The sequence below is a fragment of the Urocampus carinirostris genome, chromosome 11 (assembly GCF_059441175.1).
Source record: "Urocampus carinirostris isolate Australia breed hairy pipefish chromosome 11, RoL_Ucar_1.0, whole genome shotgun sequence".
Lineage (NCBI taxonomy): Eukaryota > Metazoa > Chordata > Actinopteri > Syngnathiformes > Syngnathidae > Urocampus > Urocampus carinirostris.
This window is the reverse complement of record NC_142359.1, coordinates 35,817,676-35,837,065: the sequence shown is the minus strand read 5'-3', so window position 1 is coordinate 35,837,065 and position 19,390 is coordinate 35,817,676. Positions and strand designations below refer to the sequence as shown.

At 39.8% G+C, this 19,390-nt stretch overlaps 1 protein-coding gene across 2 annotated transcripts; it reads left to right on the top strand.

The window, feature by feature from the left end:
- Positions 1-4,283: 4,283 nt before the first annotated feature.
- On the top strand, positions 4,284-18,329 carry vbp1 (von Hippel-Lindau binding protein 1). Of its 2 annotated transcripts, XM_088347660.1 has the most exons (7): positions 4,424-4,448; positions 11,884-11,984; positions 13,981-14,105; positions 14,176-14,242; positions 16,534-16,632; positions 16,712-16,850; positions 17,798-18,329. In XM_088347660.1, the coding sequence occupies exons 3-7, from the start codon at positions 13,999-14,001 to the stop codon at positions 17,872-17,874; spliced, it is 489 nt and encodes a 162-aa protein (XP_088203786.1). In that variant the 5' UTR covers positions 4,424-4,448; positions 11,884-11,984; positions 13,981-13,998; the 3' UTR covers positions 17,875-18,329. The 2 variants fall into 2 exon arrangements, with proteins under 2 accessions (XP_088203785.1, XP_088203786.1); XM_088347659.1 differs by lacking the exon at positions 11,884-11,984 and having other exon boundaries at positions 4,284-4,448.
- The last annotated feature ends 1,061 nt before the right edge of the window (positions 18,330-19,390 follow it).

Genomic DNA, 19,390 nt, shown 5'->3' with positions numbered 1-19,390 from the left:
AAACACGGAGGAGAGACAGAATCAGAACCGGCAAACACGGAGGAGAGACAGAATCAGAACCGGCAAACACGGAGGAGAGACAGAATCAGAACCGGCAAACTCGGAGGAGAGACAGAATGAGAACCGGCAAACACGGAGGAGGGACAAAATCAGAAACGGCAAACAGGCGAGTCAGAATCGGAACCGGCAAAAACAGGCAAGTCAGAATCAGAACCGGCAAACGGGAGAGTCAGAATCAGAACCGGCAAAAACAAGCGAGTCAAAATCAGAACCGGTAAAACAGGCGAGTCAAAATCAGAACCGGCAAAACAGGAGCAGCAGAGTCGGACTGGCAGGCAGCAGAGTCGGACTGGCAGGCAGCTGAGTCGGAGTCGGACTGGCAGGCAGCAGAGTCGGAGTCGGACTGGCAGGCTGCAGAGTCGGAGTCGGACTGGCAGGCTGCAGAGTCAGACTGGCAGGCAGCAGAGTCGGACTGGCAGGCAGCAGAGTCTGAGTCGGCCCGGCAGGCCGCGGAGTCGGAGTCGGCCCGGCAGGCCGCGGAGTCGGAGTCGGCCCGGCAGCCCGCGGAGTCGGAGTCGGCCCGGCAGGCAGCGGAGTCGGAGTCGGCCCGACGGGCAGCGGAGTCGGAGTCGGACTGGCACGCAGGGGAGACGGAATAGCAGGCAATCGGCACGGGAGTCGGGCAGGCAGGCATGAGAGTCGAACAGGCAGGCATCAATTCTTCCCGGGACCCCATTCGAGGCACAGCAATGGCCACGACGGGCGGGGCCGTGGTTCGAACGGGCAGGGAAGGTTACCTCAGTAGACGCTTGCCAAACTGCGTTCTCCAGCTCTCCCAAAGTCGCGCTGGGATCGTTCGCTGAGTTCTAGTCGAGGCTGGCTCATTCTGTCACGAGGTGGAGTGGAAGGGGGCTGTCACGAGGCGTGGTGGAGTGGAAGGGGTGACCGGACCGGAACGGAGGCAGGAGGCAGGAAGGGAGAACTCAATTGCGTAACGATCTAAAAGTTTTATTTAACAAAATAAAAGTTGTCCAAAACTCTGGGACATGACAAAACAAACAGTTGTTTCTTCCAACTCAACTAAACAGGACAAGGCATAACAGAACCGACAATGTTTAAAACTAAAACAGGATAAGGCATAACAGACCGGGGAATGTGTAATGAGCCAGCGCCCGCCAAACCCACAACCCAGCCTTAAGTAGCAGACCAGCAATCAGCTGATCTGCTACAGCTTGAGTTCGGGGGCGCGGCAGACTGGTCGCCACGGCGACCGTGACATGAGTATGAAGTGTATATACAAAGTGTAACTGGCCCTTAAACGACCCCATGAATAAAATCTTTAACACGGATGCTGAGACAGCTGAAGAAATAAAGGGCTAAATGGACAAACAAAATTCTCCTCCTATAGCACTTCACTGCGACCACGGAGGGAGACGGGCAAAGAACCGTGTACGTGCTTTGTTAAAAATGTTGGCAGTAGACAGCACAAATCCAAATGAATTAAGAAGACACTTGAAGAGATTATATACCTACCACGCTTTCTTTACAGCGAAAATGTGCCAAAAGGTGTAGAAGTGCATGGACGGAGGTAACATGTTACAACTAATATAAAGGGGTAGGAAAAATAAGCATCTGCTTCTGACTACCCCTTTTCGAACATTTTGTGGGACATTATTTCGTTGTTGACTCATTGTTTTTGTCCTGTTTTTATTTTTATGTTCGAAATAAAATTTTCATTCATTCATTCAATATCGAGCAATCATTTTTTAATCCCCACCAATATTACAGTGGCTTGCAAAACTATTTGACCTTTTGCCACATTTCAGACTTCAAACATAAAGATATAAAACTGTAATTTCTTGTGAAGAATCTACAATAATTAGGACACAATCCTGAAGTGGAACACACTTTATTGGATATTTTGAACTTTTTTAACAAATAAAAAACGAAAGAGTGGGTGTGCAAAATTATTCAGCCCCATTGAGTTAATACTTTGTAGCGCCTTTGGCTGTGATTACAGCCGCAAGTCGCTTGGGGTATGTCTTTATCAGTTTTGCACATCAAGAAACTAATATTTTTGCCCATTCCTCCTTGCAAAATAGCTCAAGCTCAGTGAGGTTAGATGGAAAGCGTTCGTGAACAGCAGTTTTCAGTTCTTTCCACAGATTCTCAATTGGATTGAGGTCTGGACTTTGACTTGGCCATTCTAACAACTTGATATGTTTTTGGGTGAACCATTCAATTGTAGCTTTTGATTTATGTTTTGGATCATTGTCCTTTTGGAAGACAAATCTCCGTCCCAGTCTCAGGTCTTTTGCGAACTCCATCAGGTTTTCTTCCAGAATGGTCCTGTATTTGGCTCCATCCATCTTCCCATCAATTTTAACCATCTTCCTTGTCACTGCTAAAGAAAAGCAGACCCAAACCACGATGCTGCCACCACTATGTTTGACTGTGGGGATGGTGTGTTGAGGGTGATACCACTACACAATACTGTAATACAATAGAGAAATATCATTACAGAAATACTACTACAGAAGTGATTCAACAGACATACTGCAAAAATGCAACTACAGTGGCACTAGAAAAAAATATACTACAAAAATAAAACTACAATACCGGTAATACTGTACTACAAAATACTACAGAAATACTACAGATATACAACTAAAATCCTACTTAGGAAATACTAAGAAATACAACAGAAGTAGAACAATTCTAAAAAATAATACTAGAGTAATACTATGAAAATGCTAAAGTCATAAAATTACGTTTATACTACAAAAATACCGCCGATATACAACATAAATTGTACTTATCGAAATACAACAAAATCACTCCAGAAATACGACTAAAAAAACTACTGCAGAAATACTACAAAAATACTACAAAACAAAACTCCAGTAATACCAAGAAAATACAGAACTTCAACAAAATCCGACTGTTAGAAAAAGAAATATTAAAATAAATTACAACCACAGTAATACCGCAAAACTAAATATCAAACGAAGCGCTTAGAACATGGACCTAAAATATTATTTTGCTTTAATTCTGATCGTTTCAAAACTAATTTGATGAGACTAATTTATTTAAAAAGAAATAGAACATGTAAATGTCTACACGTATATTTATTCATAAAACAAAAAAATGGATCTGTCTGTGATTGATCCTTTGGCTGCAAGTAATCAAATGGACTAAACCATTTCAAGGCAGTGGAGTATTTCCGACACTGCGTTGTTCAAATTTTTGTTTTGTTTTATTTTATTTTTTTTAAACATTTTAGCTTGCGTTTGTCACCATATCAAAGCCTAACCTTTTCATCAATTAATGAAAAAATACATTTTATAGATAGCTCCTCTTGTTTAAATATAAATCTATAATTTTCGGGGTGGCTTAAGTTGAATTAAACAGGCTGGTTACGCCTATTTTTTATTCTATTCTGTTCTAATCTATAATTTTCGGGGTGGCTTAAGTTGAATTAAACAGGCTGGTTACGCCTATTGTCTATTAATAATAATAATAATAATAATAATAATTTCCTTGTATTGTCATTCTGTGTAACAATGTACACAGAACGAAATGTCGATTGCACCTGACCCGTTGTAGCGAGCCGATGCAGCCGCAGCCAACAGAGGGCGCCGCCGACCACTTTTTCTATTCTATTCCATTTCATTCCATTCTATTCTCATCTCATCTCATTAGCTACACCGCTTATCCTCAGTAGGGTCGCGGGGGTGCTGGAGCCCATCCCAGCAATCATTGGGCAGTGGGCAGGGGACACCCTGAACTGGTTGCCACCCAATCGCAGGGCACACAGGGACAGACAACTCGCTCACTCATTCACACCTAGGGTGAATTTGAACCGGCCAATCCACCTGAAATGCATGTCTTTGGAATGTGGGAGGAAACCGGGGTGCCCGGAGGAAACCCACGCAAGCACGGGGAGAACACACAAACTCCGCACAGGTAGGCTGGCAGATGGATTTGAACCCACACAGGAGGTTAGAACTGTGCCGCACACGCGCTAACCACTGCGCCGCCGTGCTGCCCCTACCCTATTCTATTCTATTCTATTAAAAAAAAAAAACAGGAGTGCGTGACTACGTTTGAATTTGTATGATCTTTTTCCTGATATCCTTTCCCCCAAAATGTTGGTCCCCGTTTATAGAATATTGAGAAAAAAAGAAATGTTAAAATAAATTGTGAACTAGGCGAAATCAGAGGTCTGGCAAGATTATTTTTTTGTCTCGAAGCTAGCGCACTTGCGCCCATTGGTCGCTAGGAGAAGACAGTCATCACTGCGTCTCGTAAGAAAGAACGAAAGAGCCGAGGAAGAGAAAGCACCAAGGAAGACGGAACCTCACCCCACGATGGCGGCCACTGTTGACAGCAACGGCGTCCAGGCACCCAAGAAAAAGCATCTTGGTATCCCCGAAGCCGTGTTCGTGGTATGTGACGCCGGCTCAAGTGGAATGCTTCGGTTTGTTACTTGAGGGTGGTTCGGTACTGGTACGAAGTGTTTTAGGAGCCCCATGCTAACCTAAAGCTAACCGGCTAACGTGCAACTCACTGTGTTCCAGACGAGTATTTTCACCTAGGGGTTTCTTATGTCGAGCTTTGTTTTAGCTTCAACTTCTATTGTTCTCGTCAATGCATTCTAATGCCCCCAAAACGACGGTTCATCCAAAGTAGGGAACAAGCATAGATCTACCCCAGGGCTCAGCTACCCAAAATGTTGAAAGAGCCATATTGGACCTAAAAATACCCAATAAACGAATTTGTCTGCAGCTGCATAAAATAATTGCATTTTATAAGCCTTTTTAATGAATGCAACACATTTTGTTTGTATCTTCATTAGTCAACTATCAAAATGACTAAGTTGCATGTGATGTGGAGAATGGCTATTTGCTTTAGTATACTGCTTCGAGTTTAACGTCATTACTATATTGAACTTATTAGATTACAGTATCTTTTATTGCACAACGTGCCTCTTATTTTGGGCAACAAAAATCTATTTAAAAAAAAAAGATTCTGAAGATGCAAATACAATAAAAGTAAATTCTATTCTATTCTAATGTAGCTGACAAACTCTGATAGAAGTGAAATGAAGTTTCTAGAATTTACAGATAGTGTGCAATAATGACTTGAATGAATGAAAACTTATTTCGAACATAAAAATAAAAACAGGACAAAAACGATGAGTCAACAACAGAATAATGTCACATAACATGTTCGAAAAGGGGTAGTCAGAAGCAGATGCTTATTTTTCCTACCCCTTTATCTTCCCTATTAAATACATTTTATAGATAGCTCCTCTTGTGTCCAATACAACAAAATCTCATGGATATGCTTATTACATGGGTCAGATATCAATAATTATAATAGTTACAATAATCACATATTTTATACACTAATCTTCGCAATACCATCCCTCAACGTCATAATGCGCATAATATCACTGCGCATATCACTAATATATAAATTAAATAACTTTGGTCCCAGGACAGAACCCAGTGGTACTCCACAACAGATGTCCAAATATTCAGATGAAAACTCTCCCATTTTTACATATTGCTTCCTCCCCGCCAAATAACTTTGAATCCATTGTAAAGCCACTCCCCTGATGCCATATCTTTCCAGTTTTTTGAATAGTATATTATGATTAATGGTATCAAATGCTTTTTTTTTAAGTCAATGAATACCCCGACTGCGTACCTCTTCTTTTCTATACTATGGGTGATTTCTTCTACTGCATCAATAATCAGGGATCAGAATTTTCCGCGGATCCGCGGATTTCCGCTGTTTTTGAACCCCAAAGGCATTCCGACTTTTTCACCTTTTCTCTTGCGTAGCAAACAAATTCAAAATCCGACTGTCTCACTCTTTCCTTTATTGCTCTGGCGTACCCTGGCGGCCGTTAGAAAAATTGGCCGCATTGTTGCTCAAGCTGCAGGGACTGAACTGCATTTGAACTTATCTTGCAGTATTTACAAAAAAATCAGTTATGTGGGCAAATTATTTTAATCTTCTAAAAATGTTACTTAAATGATAAATATAAGCATAACCATTCTGATCCCTGAATAATTGCCATTGTTGCTGATCTGTTTGCTCTAAAACCATATTGACTTTCATTAATCAATTTATGTTTATCTACAAATTGTTCTAGTCTATTATTGTAAAGTCTCTCTAATATTTTAGAGAACTGAGGAAGCAGAGATACCGGTCTATAGTTTGTAAAATTGTGCTTGTTTCCATTTTGTGTTATTTTTCGATTGTTCTCAGTTATTTTCGATTAGGGATGCTGCTGGAAAAGTGAATTTCCCTTCGGGGATGAATAAAGTATCTATCTATCTATCTATCTATCTATCTATCTATCTATCTATCTATCTATTTTTGTATATTGGTATAACTTTTGCTATTTTCATTTGATTTGGAAATTTGCCTGTTAGAAATGATAGATTACAGATGTAGGTCAAAGGTTTCACAATGCTATTTATAATTTGCTTAACTAGTACCATATCGATGTCAAAACAATCCATAGACGTTTTGTTTTTACAGTTGTTAATCACGTCTAAGATTTCTGATTCCGTAACCCCAGATAAAAACATGGTCTTGGAGTTCATTTTTATCAGTGACTCAAATTGTTTACCACGGCACTGTGGGATATTTGCAGCGAGCTCTGGTCCAACATTTACAAAATAACTATTGAAATTATCCACAACTTGATTTAAATTATAATTTTCACTGTTCTTATCGATAAAATAGTTTGGATATGCATTGCTTACATTCTTTCCTTTTATTATACTATTTAATATATCCCAAATACCTTTGATATTACTTTTGTTATGATGTAATAAATTGGTATAGTATAATTTCTTGCTTGCTCTTAATATTCCTGTCAATTTGTTTTTATACGTTTTATATCGGGATTTGGCTTCCTCAGTTCTTAGTTTAATACATTTTCTATATAAGGTGTTTTTTTCCCACAAGCATTGTGTAAACCCTTAGTTATCCATGGATGGTTTACAGGTTTATTCTTAATATTACCGTATTTTCCGCACTATAAGGCGCACCTAAAAGTCTTAATTTTTTTCAAAAGCTGACCATGCGCCTTATAACACAGTGCGCCTTATATATGGGTCAATATTAAATTCGCAAGGTCTCGCAACTTACTCAACGGCCGCCGACTCGATTTTCCCCCGAAGGCGAAGTAGTCCGCGGTGTATGCTGGGATTTATATACCGGCGTTTCATTGGCTAACCAATGTGTCAATCATCATTTGAATCGATCACTATTGACTGAAGTTATTCGGAGCCTCGGATTGGCTAGATGCCCAAAACAAACCCTTCGATCGGCCGAGTTTAGCAATGGCGTAGCAAGCTTGCTACAGTACGCCATATAGAAACATGTTTCATTAGTCTGTATTTGTAAATATTCTACTCTCCTGGATTTACTTCACTCACGGTTGTAAGAAGACCATGATTGCGTATCATTATTGAACGTGAGAACTTAGGTGAGTTATGCGGCTTTATATTTTCCCGGTATCTTGTTTTAGAACGATCTTGATGTTGCTGTGATGAGTTGAGTGAATTAAACTCAATTCCAAGTGTCTATTGTCATATGCACAGTAAAGTTGTGAGCGAAAAAGAAAATAGAAACACAGAAATGTTTGGCATTTCTTGAATCCCAAGACTTCAACCTTCCGAAAATATTTGAAATGACGCATTTAGGTGACATCGTACGGACACCGCATCCGCACGTGTCTACGACACGTATTTGCTTCTTTGCAAGCTTTGGGAATGTTAAGGGGGTAATCAGTTTGACTGAATCATCTGACTGTTTTGTCGACGTTCCCATTGTAGCTCCTTATAATCCGGTGCGCCTTATCTATGGAAGATATAGGACCAAAAACTATTTTTTGGGGATGCGCCCTATAACCCGGTGCGCCCTATAGTGCGGAAAATACGGTAGTTTGTCTCATTGGGCAATTTTTGTTATACTTGTTGGTGAATATTTCCAAAAATATGTCAAACGCACGATCCACATCATCTGTACCATATATAGCTTTCCAGTTTTGTTTAACTAGGTCATCATAGAGTGATATAATAGTTTCTTCAGTTCTAACTCGTTTGTAAACATAATCCTTAATTGATTCTTGTCTAGTAACCTTTTCATCATACACTGTAAATACTGGTAGGTGATCAGAAATATCACAAACCAGTAATCCGCTGACGTTTGTAAATTCCATATTATTTGTAAATATATTGTCAATGAGTGTTGCACTGTGTGAAGTGAATCTACTAGGCCTTAATATAGTTGGGTACAAACTCATACTGTACATCATATTAATATAGTCATCAATGTTTTTATGTTGTTTGGATTCATTAGATCAATTTTGAAATCTCCACAAATGAATAGTGTTTTGGCGCTTATTGTTGAATATGTTTTTTCCAGCCCGAGTTTGTGAAGGTTTCCAGATTTGAGCCCGGTGATCTATATGCACAATAATATTATAATATTTTTCCTTTAAAAAAAAAGACATGTTTTGTAATATTTTCGATTTTAATCTTTTGTGCACATATATAGCTACTCCACCTCCTATTTTGTTTGTTCTGTTTACACAGTTCAAATTATAGTTGTTTAATTCAAAATTTACACCCCTTTCCTCACTGAACCACGTTTCAGAAACTGCAATAACACTAAACGAGTTCTCAAATTGCTGTAAGTATTCAGTGATGTCATCAAAATTTGCGTACATGCTTCTACTGTTAAAGTGTATTATTGAGAATTTGCCTTCAGATTTAACAAAAGTATTATATTCATTTCCAGTATAATATTTGCAATTGTCTGAGCTAGCTGATAGGAATTTGTGGTCAGGATCGAAGTCATCTAATCTTGAATTATTGGAGTCAGTGTGATCAACAATGCTCAGTTCTAGACCTAAGATTTATGGCCCGAGCCCGAACCCGAACCCGAGGCAATTTCGGGCCGGGTCGGGCCTGAAATGTCAGTCATACGGTCGGGTCGGGTCGGGTTCGGTCCTGCTTTTTTTTTTTTTTTTTTTTTTAATTAATTAATAATTATAAATATATGTTCATTAAAAATATATACTTAAACTATGTATGGATACTAGACCAAGGAATACTTGTTATAAAATAAATAATTTGGATAGAACGGAGAAGGAGCTGTAATTGCTTTTAACGGAGCCAGAGCATGCTCTGTGCACGTGACGTGACGTGAATGCTGTCCTCTTAATAATAATTTGTTTACACCGCGGGATCCAATGCAACCAGGGTTTCATTCACAATAAAAAAGACATTACATACGGATATTATAGTAAATCAAATAAATATTATTTGTGTACAATTAGTTGTGATTGCGGAAATCATAGCGTACAGTGACGTTGGTGACTTTTCCATCCGCATTAACAAACGCATTTTGTAAAATACGATCGCGCTTTATTGTTTAAATAAACGCGTTATATAGACTAGGATCTCCCAATTGTTATAATTAGCCCGCTTTATTGTTTTAATAAGCGTTTTATATAGAATACGATCGCTTTTGTCGGAAGCGTACATTGACGTTGGTGACATTTTCATCTGCGTTAAAAAACGCAATTTGCAGAATAAAATCACGCTTTATTGTTTAAATAAACGCGTTATATAGACTAGGATCTCCCAATTATTATAATTAGCTCGCTTTATTGTTTTAATAAGCGTTTTATATAGAATACGATCGCTTTTGTCGGAAGCGTACATTGACGTTGGTGACATTTTCATCCGCGTTAAAAAACGCAATTTGCAGAATAAAATCACGCTTTATTGTTTAAATAAACGCGTTATATAGACTAGGATCTCCCAATTATTATAATTAGCTCGCTTTATTGTTTTAATAAGCGTTTTATATAGAATACGATCAGGGGGGGGGGGGGGGGGATTTGCATAGGAGTCGGAAAAGGGCACAACACGTCAACACCCCCTCAGTGAAAGTGCTGCGCTAAAATCTTAAGGACGTACTACTACTGCTGCTGTGGATTATGGCCCAATGATCAAGTCGTCAAAATGACGGACGCCCTTAAATGTTTTCGCTACCTCAAAAAAAAAAAAACCGTCAATGACAGATTGTCACTTAATGTAACATCTGCAGTGCAGACACCGAAATATAAAAGATGTAAATGTTTATACAGTTTTATTTAACTTAGGCCTAGATGTTGTAACAAAAGGCAGAGTTTAATTTGTTATCATAAATCACCCCTCCTTATAAATAAAATATGTAATTTCGGGCCCCTTTCGGGCCGGGCCAGCAAATCCAGTTAATTAGTCGGGCTCGGTCCGGGTCGGGTTTAATACCCCTCGGGCCTGCGTCGGGCTCGGGTGCTTTTTTTTGGCCCGATCTTACCTCTACTCAGTTCTGGTAGATCATGGCGTAAAATATTATGATGGATTTTTTTTATTGTTATCTGTAATAAAGGTGTCCATATTGTCAGTCCAGGATGCCATTGTTACACTTCAGGCAAATCTGTCCAGCTCCTGCATTTCTCGGACCCAAAGAATTTTTGCTTCTTCTGGAGTGCCGTTTAACTTTATGTATATTCTACAGTTTGAAGTCCAAGTTCCTTGTATCTTGTTCGTTTTCCTCAAAAATCGAGCCTGTCTTGCAATGTCAGAGTTTTTTTTTTGCTTAAGTGTTGATTTAAATAAACATTTGTCCCTTTTTGTTTTTTTCCTTGCTTAAGGATTTCATGTTTCCGTTTTCTGTTGACAAATCTCACGATGGTCGCCTTAGGTCGGTTCTCACCTCTTGTTAATTGATGGCATGCTTCTATGTCCTCAGCATTGATGGATATGCCGTTTTTGCTCATAAAAGCAATGACCTGTTGCTCAGCAGAATCTTCATCAGCATCCGTTGCAATATTTTTGGCATAGGTCCGAGGTTTAATGTCCAGACCGGTGATAATAATGTCATTTATCCTGGTGTACTGTTCCAGATCTGCTACTCGTCCTTCTAGCGCAATAATCCTCTTGTCTTTCTCCACGTTTTCGTTTTTTAGGTCTTTTATTTCAGCCATTAAACTCAAGATTGTGTCTTGTTGTTTAGTGACTATACCCATTTTGTCCATTAAAAGCCGAGTGACTTTTTAATTTCCTCGAGTTCTTCATCTCTGCTCGGCATCTTGAAAACTTCACGCTTCTCTTACGGCACCGTCCGCTGATCACCTCACCCGATCGCCCTCGGACTCTCAAGTTTTTATTTCGCCGGACTTAGTTTCCCCGACTTTTGGTCGCTTTACAAAGCAGCGCCGCCATGTTTGCCAGCGTCAACATTGGCCGATCTCGGAAAGCAGGCGAATCGGCCTCCTTCCTGCACTGGTTTTCGAAAGAAATCCCCTGAGTCAACGACAACGTCGACTCCGTGCTTTATTTTCTTTTCGAAACCCACGGACGCCAAAATCATGGCATTCAAGTGGCCATAGCACATTAGCGGCTACGCTAGCTTCACTCGCGGTGCGGTGCGTTCACGTGCAGTCCTAGACTTAAACTAAACCAAGCGGTTGCATACATTTGGGCACCCCGCCTCAAAATTGACACAATAGTAGCTCATTGTAGTATCCAGCTCAATATAATGACCATTCTCCTTTTACAAAACATCTCCAGTACAGTCATGTTTGATAATTTTCCCGCATGAAAGACCTGTTTTAAATCACCACGGAGGTTCAATAATCGTCAGGTCTGGGATCTTAGATGGCCATACCAAAACATTGTGCTTGGTCCTCTCCTTAGAATTTGAGTCGTGTTTAAGGTCATTGTTTAAGTACCCAGCCCCAGTGCAACATAAACCTGTTCTCTCATTATGAATATTTTTCATAAATATGTGCTGATACAAACTGGAATACATGCGACCTTCAACTTTTAAAAGATTGCCAGTACCTACCATGGCCACACAGCCCTACAGCATGATGGAGCCAACACTAACCTTTACTAAGGGTAGGTAGCAAGTTTTCAAGTGATTTGTTTTCCGTCTGGCATGTGTACTGCCCTTTTGTTATCTCCCAATTACTCAGATCTAGTTTTATGTCCACGGCACCTTGTCCAAAAATGAAGCTGGCTTGTACAGATGTGTTTTAGAATACCTCAGGTGACAGAAAAGGTTTTTGCCAAATTACTCTTAGCACATGGTTTTTCATGTGCAAAGTGTTTTACATAGTTGAATGATTCACAGTGACACCATCTGCAGCAAGATCATGTTGTTGGTCTTTGGGGCTTGTTTGGGGGTTTTGTTTGACTGTTCTCACCATTCTTCGATACTTATCTGAGATTTTTCTTGGGCTGTCACTTAAGGCCTGAACTAGAAATGGGCCTCTGGAATTCTATTTTTTGAGTTGACATCTTTGAATGCTATGTGTATCCTTCTCTGTAATCAGTATGTTGAACACTGTTTGTTTTCCGGTTATTTGACAGTTGTTGTGAGGTTCCCATTCTTCAGGGAAGATACAAAGAGGAAAACTTCTAACTAGCCACCCTAAACCCCTTTCTCTTCATTAGCTTTGCCTGTGAAGATTGAGGGTCATTGAGCTTACCAAACAAATTTGTTACTCCAATATTTTGTGCTATCGATATGAAAATCAATAAAAAAAGTGCCCACATTTATGCACCATTTTCCTGCTGTTTTTATTAAAAATGTCACTCTTTCTCTAAATATCAGAAACTTAATTTAACTTATAAGTGTTCTCACTGTGTTTGTCTGCTATATGATTATCCAGACAAAAAGTGATTTGTAAAGGAAAATCTTTGAAATGATTCGGTGTGGCCAAACTTATTCATACGACTGTGTGTTAAGCTCGTATTTAGGGGGGGTACGGCCAAAATCAGAAGGCGCCGATATTTGGGAATGTGACGCATAACAGTATCGGCGATCTGATTTATCTGGCAGGGCGATTATTTGGGCTCAGATACAGCCGCGCCTTTCTCTCTTCTCCTGCCTTCAGTCTCTCACGCTACCCACACCGCCCCTTCTGATTGGATAAGCGACCGGGAGAGAGCCACTAAGGCAGAAAGAATGACATTAGAGCTGACTAAGCAGTGGCAGCTCTGCTAACTCCTCTGAGTCCAGACATGGCTGGGAGTCAAGATCGCGGATAATATTGAGATTTTAAGAATTCAGTTAATAGCATGTGTGTGGACAAGAGACTGAATAAAAAGTGCAGTTATTTTTTCTTAAGGGAGCACGTTCAGGTGAAAACTGATATATAAGCTGTTATCAAAACATTAGTTAGTGTGTGTTTGTAATTGATCGCGTTGAAGCCTGAGTGATTTCTGTCACCGTAACATTAATTTGTAAATATGGCTTTAAAACCGGAGTCCCCACACTATATGTCGCTACCTCCGTTAAAAATGCAATGTACTTTTTGGTTCGAGTTATTTTAGGTCTTTTTGGTTCTATTGACTTTTTTATCTGTTTAAAAAAAATCAGGAAGCTAATTAAGTTTGTATGTATTTTTTATACGAGTTGCTACAAAGCTTAATTCTATTTCCTACTTTTAGTAAAGTGAAAGATTAGTCGTGTTATTTGTGATGAAATTCAAATTTATATTCTGCAAAATGTTTCTGTGAGCTAAAAAAGTTTTATTTGAATTTATAACAAATATATGTATTTTTTGTGCATTATTGAAAAAAATCTTAAATTTTTAAGCCTTTACGCAAAAAAGTATTGGTTATCTGCCTCCTGTTAATACTAATAATTGGTATCGATATCGGCCCTGAAAAACCTATATTGGTTCATCCTAAGCTAAAAGGCCTTGTTTCTGGGCATACTATCACAGGGTATTTTTGTCCCTTCAACAAAGGCCCCTGTTGAGAAATGTTTATATTTTAGCTCCAGTGTTTTCTCATTAGAGGCTGTGGAAAATCCCTTTCAATTGCCACCCTTATCTTGCGAATGGGCTTTCAGAAGTTTCTAGATGTCTTGTATGGATTTTGGCAGGAGGATGTTGACTCTTTCATGAAGCTGCCCGGAAACGAGAAGGCCGACTCAGCATTGAGGAAGCTGGATGAGCAATACCAAAAGTACAAATACATGGAAGTAAACCTGACTCAGAAGAAGCTCAGGTAAGAGTGGCACAGAGCCTGGGCTTTGCGTCCTCTCACCCAATGTAATTGATCATCTTTGTGTTTTCAGGTTGAGTAATCAAATCCCCCAGATCAAACAGACGCTAGAAATCTTGCGACACATGCAAAAGAAAAAGGTTTGTTTGACTTTCAACGGGGCCTGCGTGATTAAATGATAATGATTATTATTGTAATACAATTTGTGCCAAAATGAATAATAATAACGGTTGATAAGTCGACAATTTAGACTTTAATTATGCCACCTGAACACCAGATAAAGTAGAGGCGCTCATGCAATGGTAAATGGTCTTTATGTAGCGCGTTGCAAGTCAATGAAGACCTCCCAAAGCACTTTACAATGTGCTTCACACTTACCTATTCACACACACACACACACACACACACACACACACACACACACACCAATAGTGGCCATGCAGCCATGCAAGGCGCCCACCTGCTTATTGTTATTGGGGGCAATGAAAACGCAAGTTCCTGACCAACATTCAGGAAACGAAGAAGGTGACGAGGACCAGCAAATCATTTCGCAGGACTAGCGTCCCACACAGTAAGACCGGAAAGGCTAAAACACGTTCAAACTGAAAGATAGAGACGAAGGACAACACCCAGCAGACCCACTCAAAGCATGCTTAAAGAGTCACAAACAGGAAGGATTCCCATGTTAAGTTGTTTGGGGGGGTACAGACGTTGCCCTACTTACGAACGATCGTTCGTAAGTTAAATTTGTTCGTAAGTTGAATTTGTCTCTAAGTTGCTTCAGTGCTATATTTTGGATGTTTAAGTTTTATATAAGTATGTTTAAGGATTGTATAAGTAACCTGTATTGTTTTGTACTAAAAAATAAACATTTCATAAAATATTCTCTATAAAGATGAAAAATGTTCAGTTTAACTTACACTTGCAAGATGATCTTCAAGAGGTCCTCCCCCATCGTAAATAGTGGCCCAAAAAAGCATTCCGACCATTCTCTCAACCGCATCAAGCTTTGTTATTCCACTTTCATTTCAAAAGAAACTGCTTGCATCTTCCTTACACCTTACACCATCTATATTGAACGGATGCTCAAGATATTAAACAAAAAAAAAAAACATCAACGTTCTTGGCGTGCTAGCGATACAGTACAAGTTGTTTACATACGAGCCAGGAAGTAGAAGCCGGATCTCTTCTTCGGGGTGGATGCTGGGTGACCTCTCACAGCGCCACTGCTGCGGAAAGAAGCACTACAGTACTGTCCTATACTCAGAAAAATGTCCACACAATACAAAATCTAACTTACAGCAATATCCGAATATTTTTCGGCATCCTGAAATGTTCATATCTACCATTGTACGTAAGTCGGATCGTTGTAAGTAGGGAAGCATCTGTATTTTGGTAACATTAGAATCTCGTTTAAAAAGAAACCGAACGGTGATGTGCATTGCAAACGAAGCCGACAGCATGTACACCAAGAAGGGCAAAAATACACACTTATTTCACCATTTAAAGTGGTATCGCCAGCTAGAATACGGTAACGGTAGATTTAAATCAAGTACTAGCGGACCTTCAACAAGCACTGTATAAAATTAAAATTTTTCCCCAGAAAAATTATTTCCCCAGATGATGGCAGTAGCCCTCTGGCCACCATGCCCTTGTATTTCTCTGAGAATTTTGGCTCACCCTGTTTTTGACATACCAACTATAAATAAAAAAAGGAGAGTTGCGCGTGAGGGCCGCTGCTTCCTGGACATTTGTAAATTGGAGTGTTTACTCACTGTAATCCATAAAAACCACATCTGCCTAATATGCCAAGCGACTATGCTGACTATGACTTGCTCACTGGAAACAAACGCTGTGAAAAGGTGAAGCAACTGGAAGCTGTTTTCACCACCAAAGGACTGTTCATACAATGCCAGGGTGAATAGTTGTCTTCCACACATTTTCAGCTTACTAAATCCGGCATGCTCTGAAACGTTTGGACACCCCTGCCTCAGGACCTAATGCACAAAAGGCTTTAACACTGTTCTGAGTGTACAGTATAATATAATTAGTTTGTCAAGTATCGTTACTGATATTTTTGGCATAGTAGGTCTACTTTCAATTATGTGTAATGCTCTGTGTTATAATGACCTCTTTCTGTTAACTTTTTTTTGTTTAATATTCCTCATATTTGTGAAATGCTGTGTACTAGTTTTTCACTATACGTCATTAAAGATTGGTGAAAGCAGGATCTGGTTCTGTCAACTTACTCGAGGGCTAAAATTAGACTTAAAATGTGAAAGAACAAAAGATTTGACCATTATTGTGACAATTTTCGATATCTACTGATGAGAAATATTTTACTGTGACAATAATTTATGTCATACCGGCCAGGCCTAATTTCTTCCGACCACAATCTTGATCTCGTGACTTTTTCTTTCCTTGCCACCAGGAGACCACAGAACCCATGGAGACACATTTCATGTTGGCTGACAATGTTTACTGCAAGGCTTCGGTACCGCCGACCGACAAAGTGTGCCTATGGTTAGGAGTAAGTTACCTGTTCGAACCCCCCCAGCCGCCCCTCTTCCCCTCCTAAGTTTATGGTAAAGGAGTTTGACTCTGGACAGGCAAACGTCATGCTGGAGTACGACATTGATGACGCCCAAGCCTTGCTGGAGAAAAACCTGTGCACCGCCTCTCGGAATTTGGAGACGCTTGAGGAGGATCTGGATTTCTTGCGAGATCAGTTCACCACCACCGAAGTCAGTATCCTTCCCAGATGTGCCTGTGGCAGATGTGTGCGTAGTTTAGGAAGAACCTAATTCGGGTTGAAAGGGACTGATCTTTTACTCCTGGGGTCGGGAACTTTTTTCTCCAAAAGAGCCATAAAAGCAAAATATTCTTTTTTGGCAGAGTTTATTCACTTCTACTCTCGGGACCACTTTGTAGGAAGTTGTTTTGGCTTAACTATTTCCTCTTATGCTCCATCACAACATTGTACAATGTGGCACCGTGAGTAAAAATTATGACTATGAGTTTAAATCTAACGCCTTTTCCTTCTTCATCTGCAACCCCAATGGCCTAGATGTTGGTATTCGGTTATTTAGCCGCCATGATTCGAATTGGATTCCTGTTGCATCCAATACTGACCAAAAGTGATCAGCGGTATTTGTCGACTGATTAACCATTTTTTAAATACAGTAATACACAACAATAAGGCCTCTTGTATGATGTACACACAGACTTGGAAGTCGTTTTTTTCCTAGGTTAATGTGAAATTTCACCTCCAAAACACTATGCCCCCAGTTTTGGGATGTTTACAGTTTGTTCTGTGGGTTTTCAACATAGTGTCTCAACAGTGAACATATAGTGTTTAATTAGCTTCCATTTTAAGGATTCATTAGCGACATACAGCTGAAACGGGGTCTGTTGGTGTGGCACAGTTTACTGGACTGAACCATAATCCATCATGGTGTCAACTGGGCATGGCATGCACTACAGTTGGCTTCGGTCTTGCCATACAAGGAATGACAGAGTAATTTGGTTGATTCCAATTTTGTCTCTGAGCCAGGTGCACTCATGAAAAGATCCATATGTGGCCCATAAGCCATAGTTTCCTGTCCGCTGCTCTGGTGAATGGTTCCATTTTTGACCCAAGTCGGTTTTGAGTGTTGCTGTATTGTACCAGTTAACCCTTGACCCGCTCGTCTAAGACATGGCTCGAGTCTACAACTGGGATGTGAAGAGAAGGAGCAAAGAGAACCTCCTTAAATCAGGAGACAAGTCTTAATCATGATCAGATGCCCCACCACCACATTATCACCATCACCGCTGCCAGTGATTATTGTCTTCAATATGCGACCTGGATGGAAGGGGGCGCTTGTTTTTATGTCCAAATGAACAAATAAGACTTTTTGCGTTGGTTACCGGCGGATATGCAGATCCCCAAATCACGCATGGAGAGTCAACATCACCTGCCAGTTTACTTTTTTTCTTGGAAGTATTTATTTGTTGTCATCACAACACAAAGAACAGTCATGGGCCAGCCGACAAAACTGAAGTTTATCAATCTTTTTCTCTTATCAATTCCAGATCATAAAAAGTGCTGTGGGGCGTTCGGGGAGAGACGGGGGCAAACAATGTAGAATGTATTAATGTTTCTCGGCTACAAGGGTCGCAGAAAAGTGGCCGCGTGCTTTGACTGAGAAAAACAATGTGAGCAGGTCAAATAAAAGATTTTCAACATTCCTGTGCAAGTTTTTGCGTCTTGGTTGAAATTGCACACTTTGTCTGCAGGTTTATTTCAGAAACTATCAGAGCCAATTTATGTTTCCACCCGGTCTCGAACCGAGACTTTTCGCATGTCAGCCGAATGTGCTAACCACTGCACTTCGGAAACGCAGTAAGTTGCTAATTTCAAGAGAAGAATGGTTCCCTTGCACTTACCAAAGAAGTGGAAGGGTGAGGACAAAGATAAGCAAGACAAAATTAAAAGGTGAAAGATGTGTAGTAACGGGTTACATTTACTCTGTTACATTTAATGGAGTTAGTTTAAAAATATTTTGTAATTGGACTTTTTTTAATCACTGTATTTTTTTACTTGAGTATACTTGTGAAAAAGAAACTGTACTCTTACTCCATTACATTAATCCCGGTACCTAAATGCCCTCCACGCAAGTACATGTCTCTCTGCTAAGGTGCATTTCTATTGTCAGAGACCTCATTTCTTTTATCTGGATTTGACCAGTGGATTAAACAACCACCAGGTAGCACTTGTGAGCAAGGTTAACGTTTTTCTTTTCTTTTTTTTACTGTATTGTATACAGCTTTAGCCTCACATGCTTATTACATTACTTTTTTCAATCCACACAGGGTTCACCCAAACAAACGCGTTAAACATACAATTACACATTGATGAAATATAGTGTTGTTGAGATGGACTTTGACGATCTGGATGGTTGTTTAAAAAAAGACGTTACGACTTATTCAGTAGATGAGTAGTTTTTTTCACTTAGTACTTTTCACTTTTACTTTTATTCTGAAGCAACCAGTAGCACTTTTACTCTGGTAGATTTTAGGTGTTTTTCAACCTTTTGGAGCCTTGGTACACTTTTTTTCCCTTTTCAAAATTTCGAGACACAAAGTCTGGAAACTCAATAAATCCTGGTTCAAGTCTCATGGTTTGTTTTTAAAGCTTGAATGATCACACTGCCTTAATTGACTGCAGCTTTATTTTAATGACTTGCGGTCAACGTGGCTCAGGAGGTAATACAGGTTATCCATTTTTTTTTAAATAATTTTGCTGA

Excerpts from the sequence above, each read along its gene's own strand:
- vbp1 (XM_088347659.1), top strand. The coding sequence starts at position 4,371 with ATGGCGGCCACTGTTGACAGCAACGGCGTCCAGGCACCCAAGAAAAAG. Across the intron at positions 4,449-13,980 it reads TCCCCGAAGCCGTGTTCGTG|GAGGATGTTGACTCTTTCAT; the intron begins GTATGTGACGCC and ends GGATTTTGGCAG. Across the intron at positions 16,851-17,797 it reads GTTCACCACCACCGAAGTCA|ACATGGCTCGAGTCTACAAC; the intron begins GTATCCTTCCCA and ends CGCTCGTCTAAG.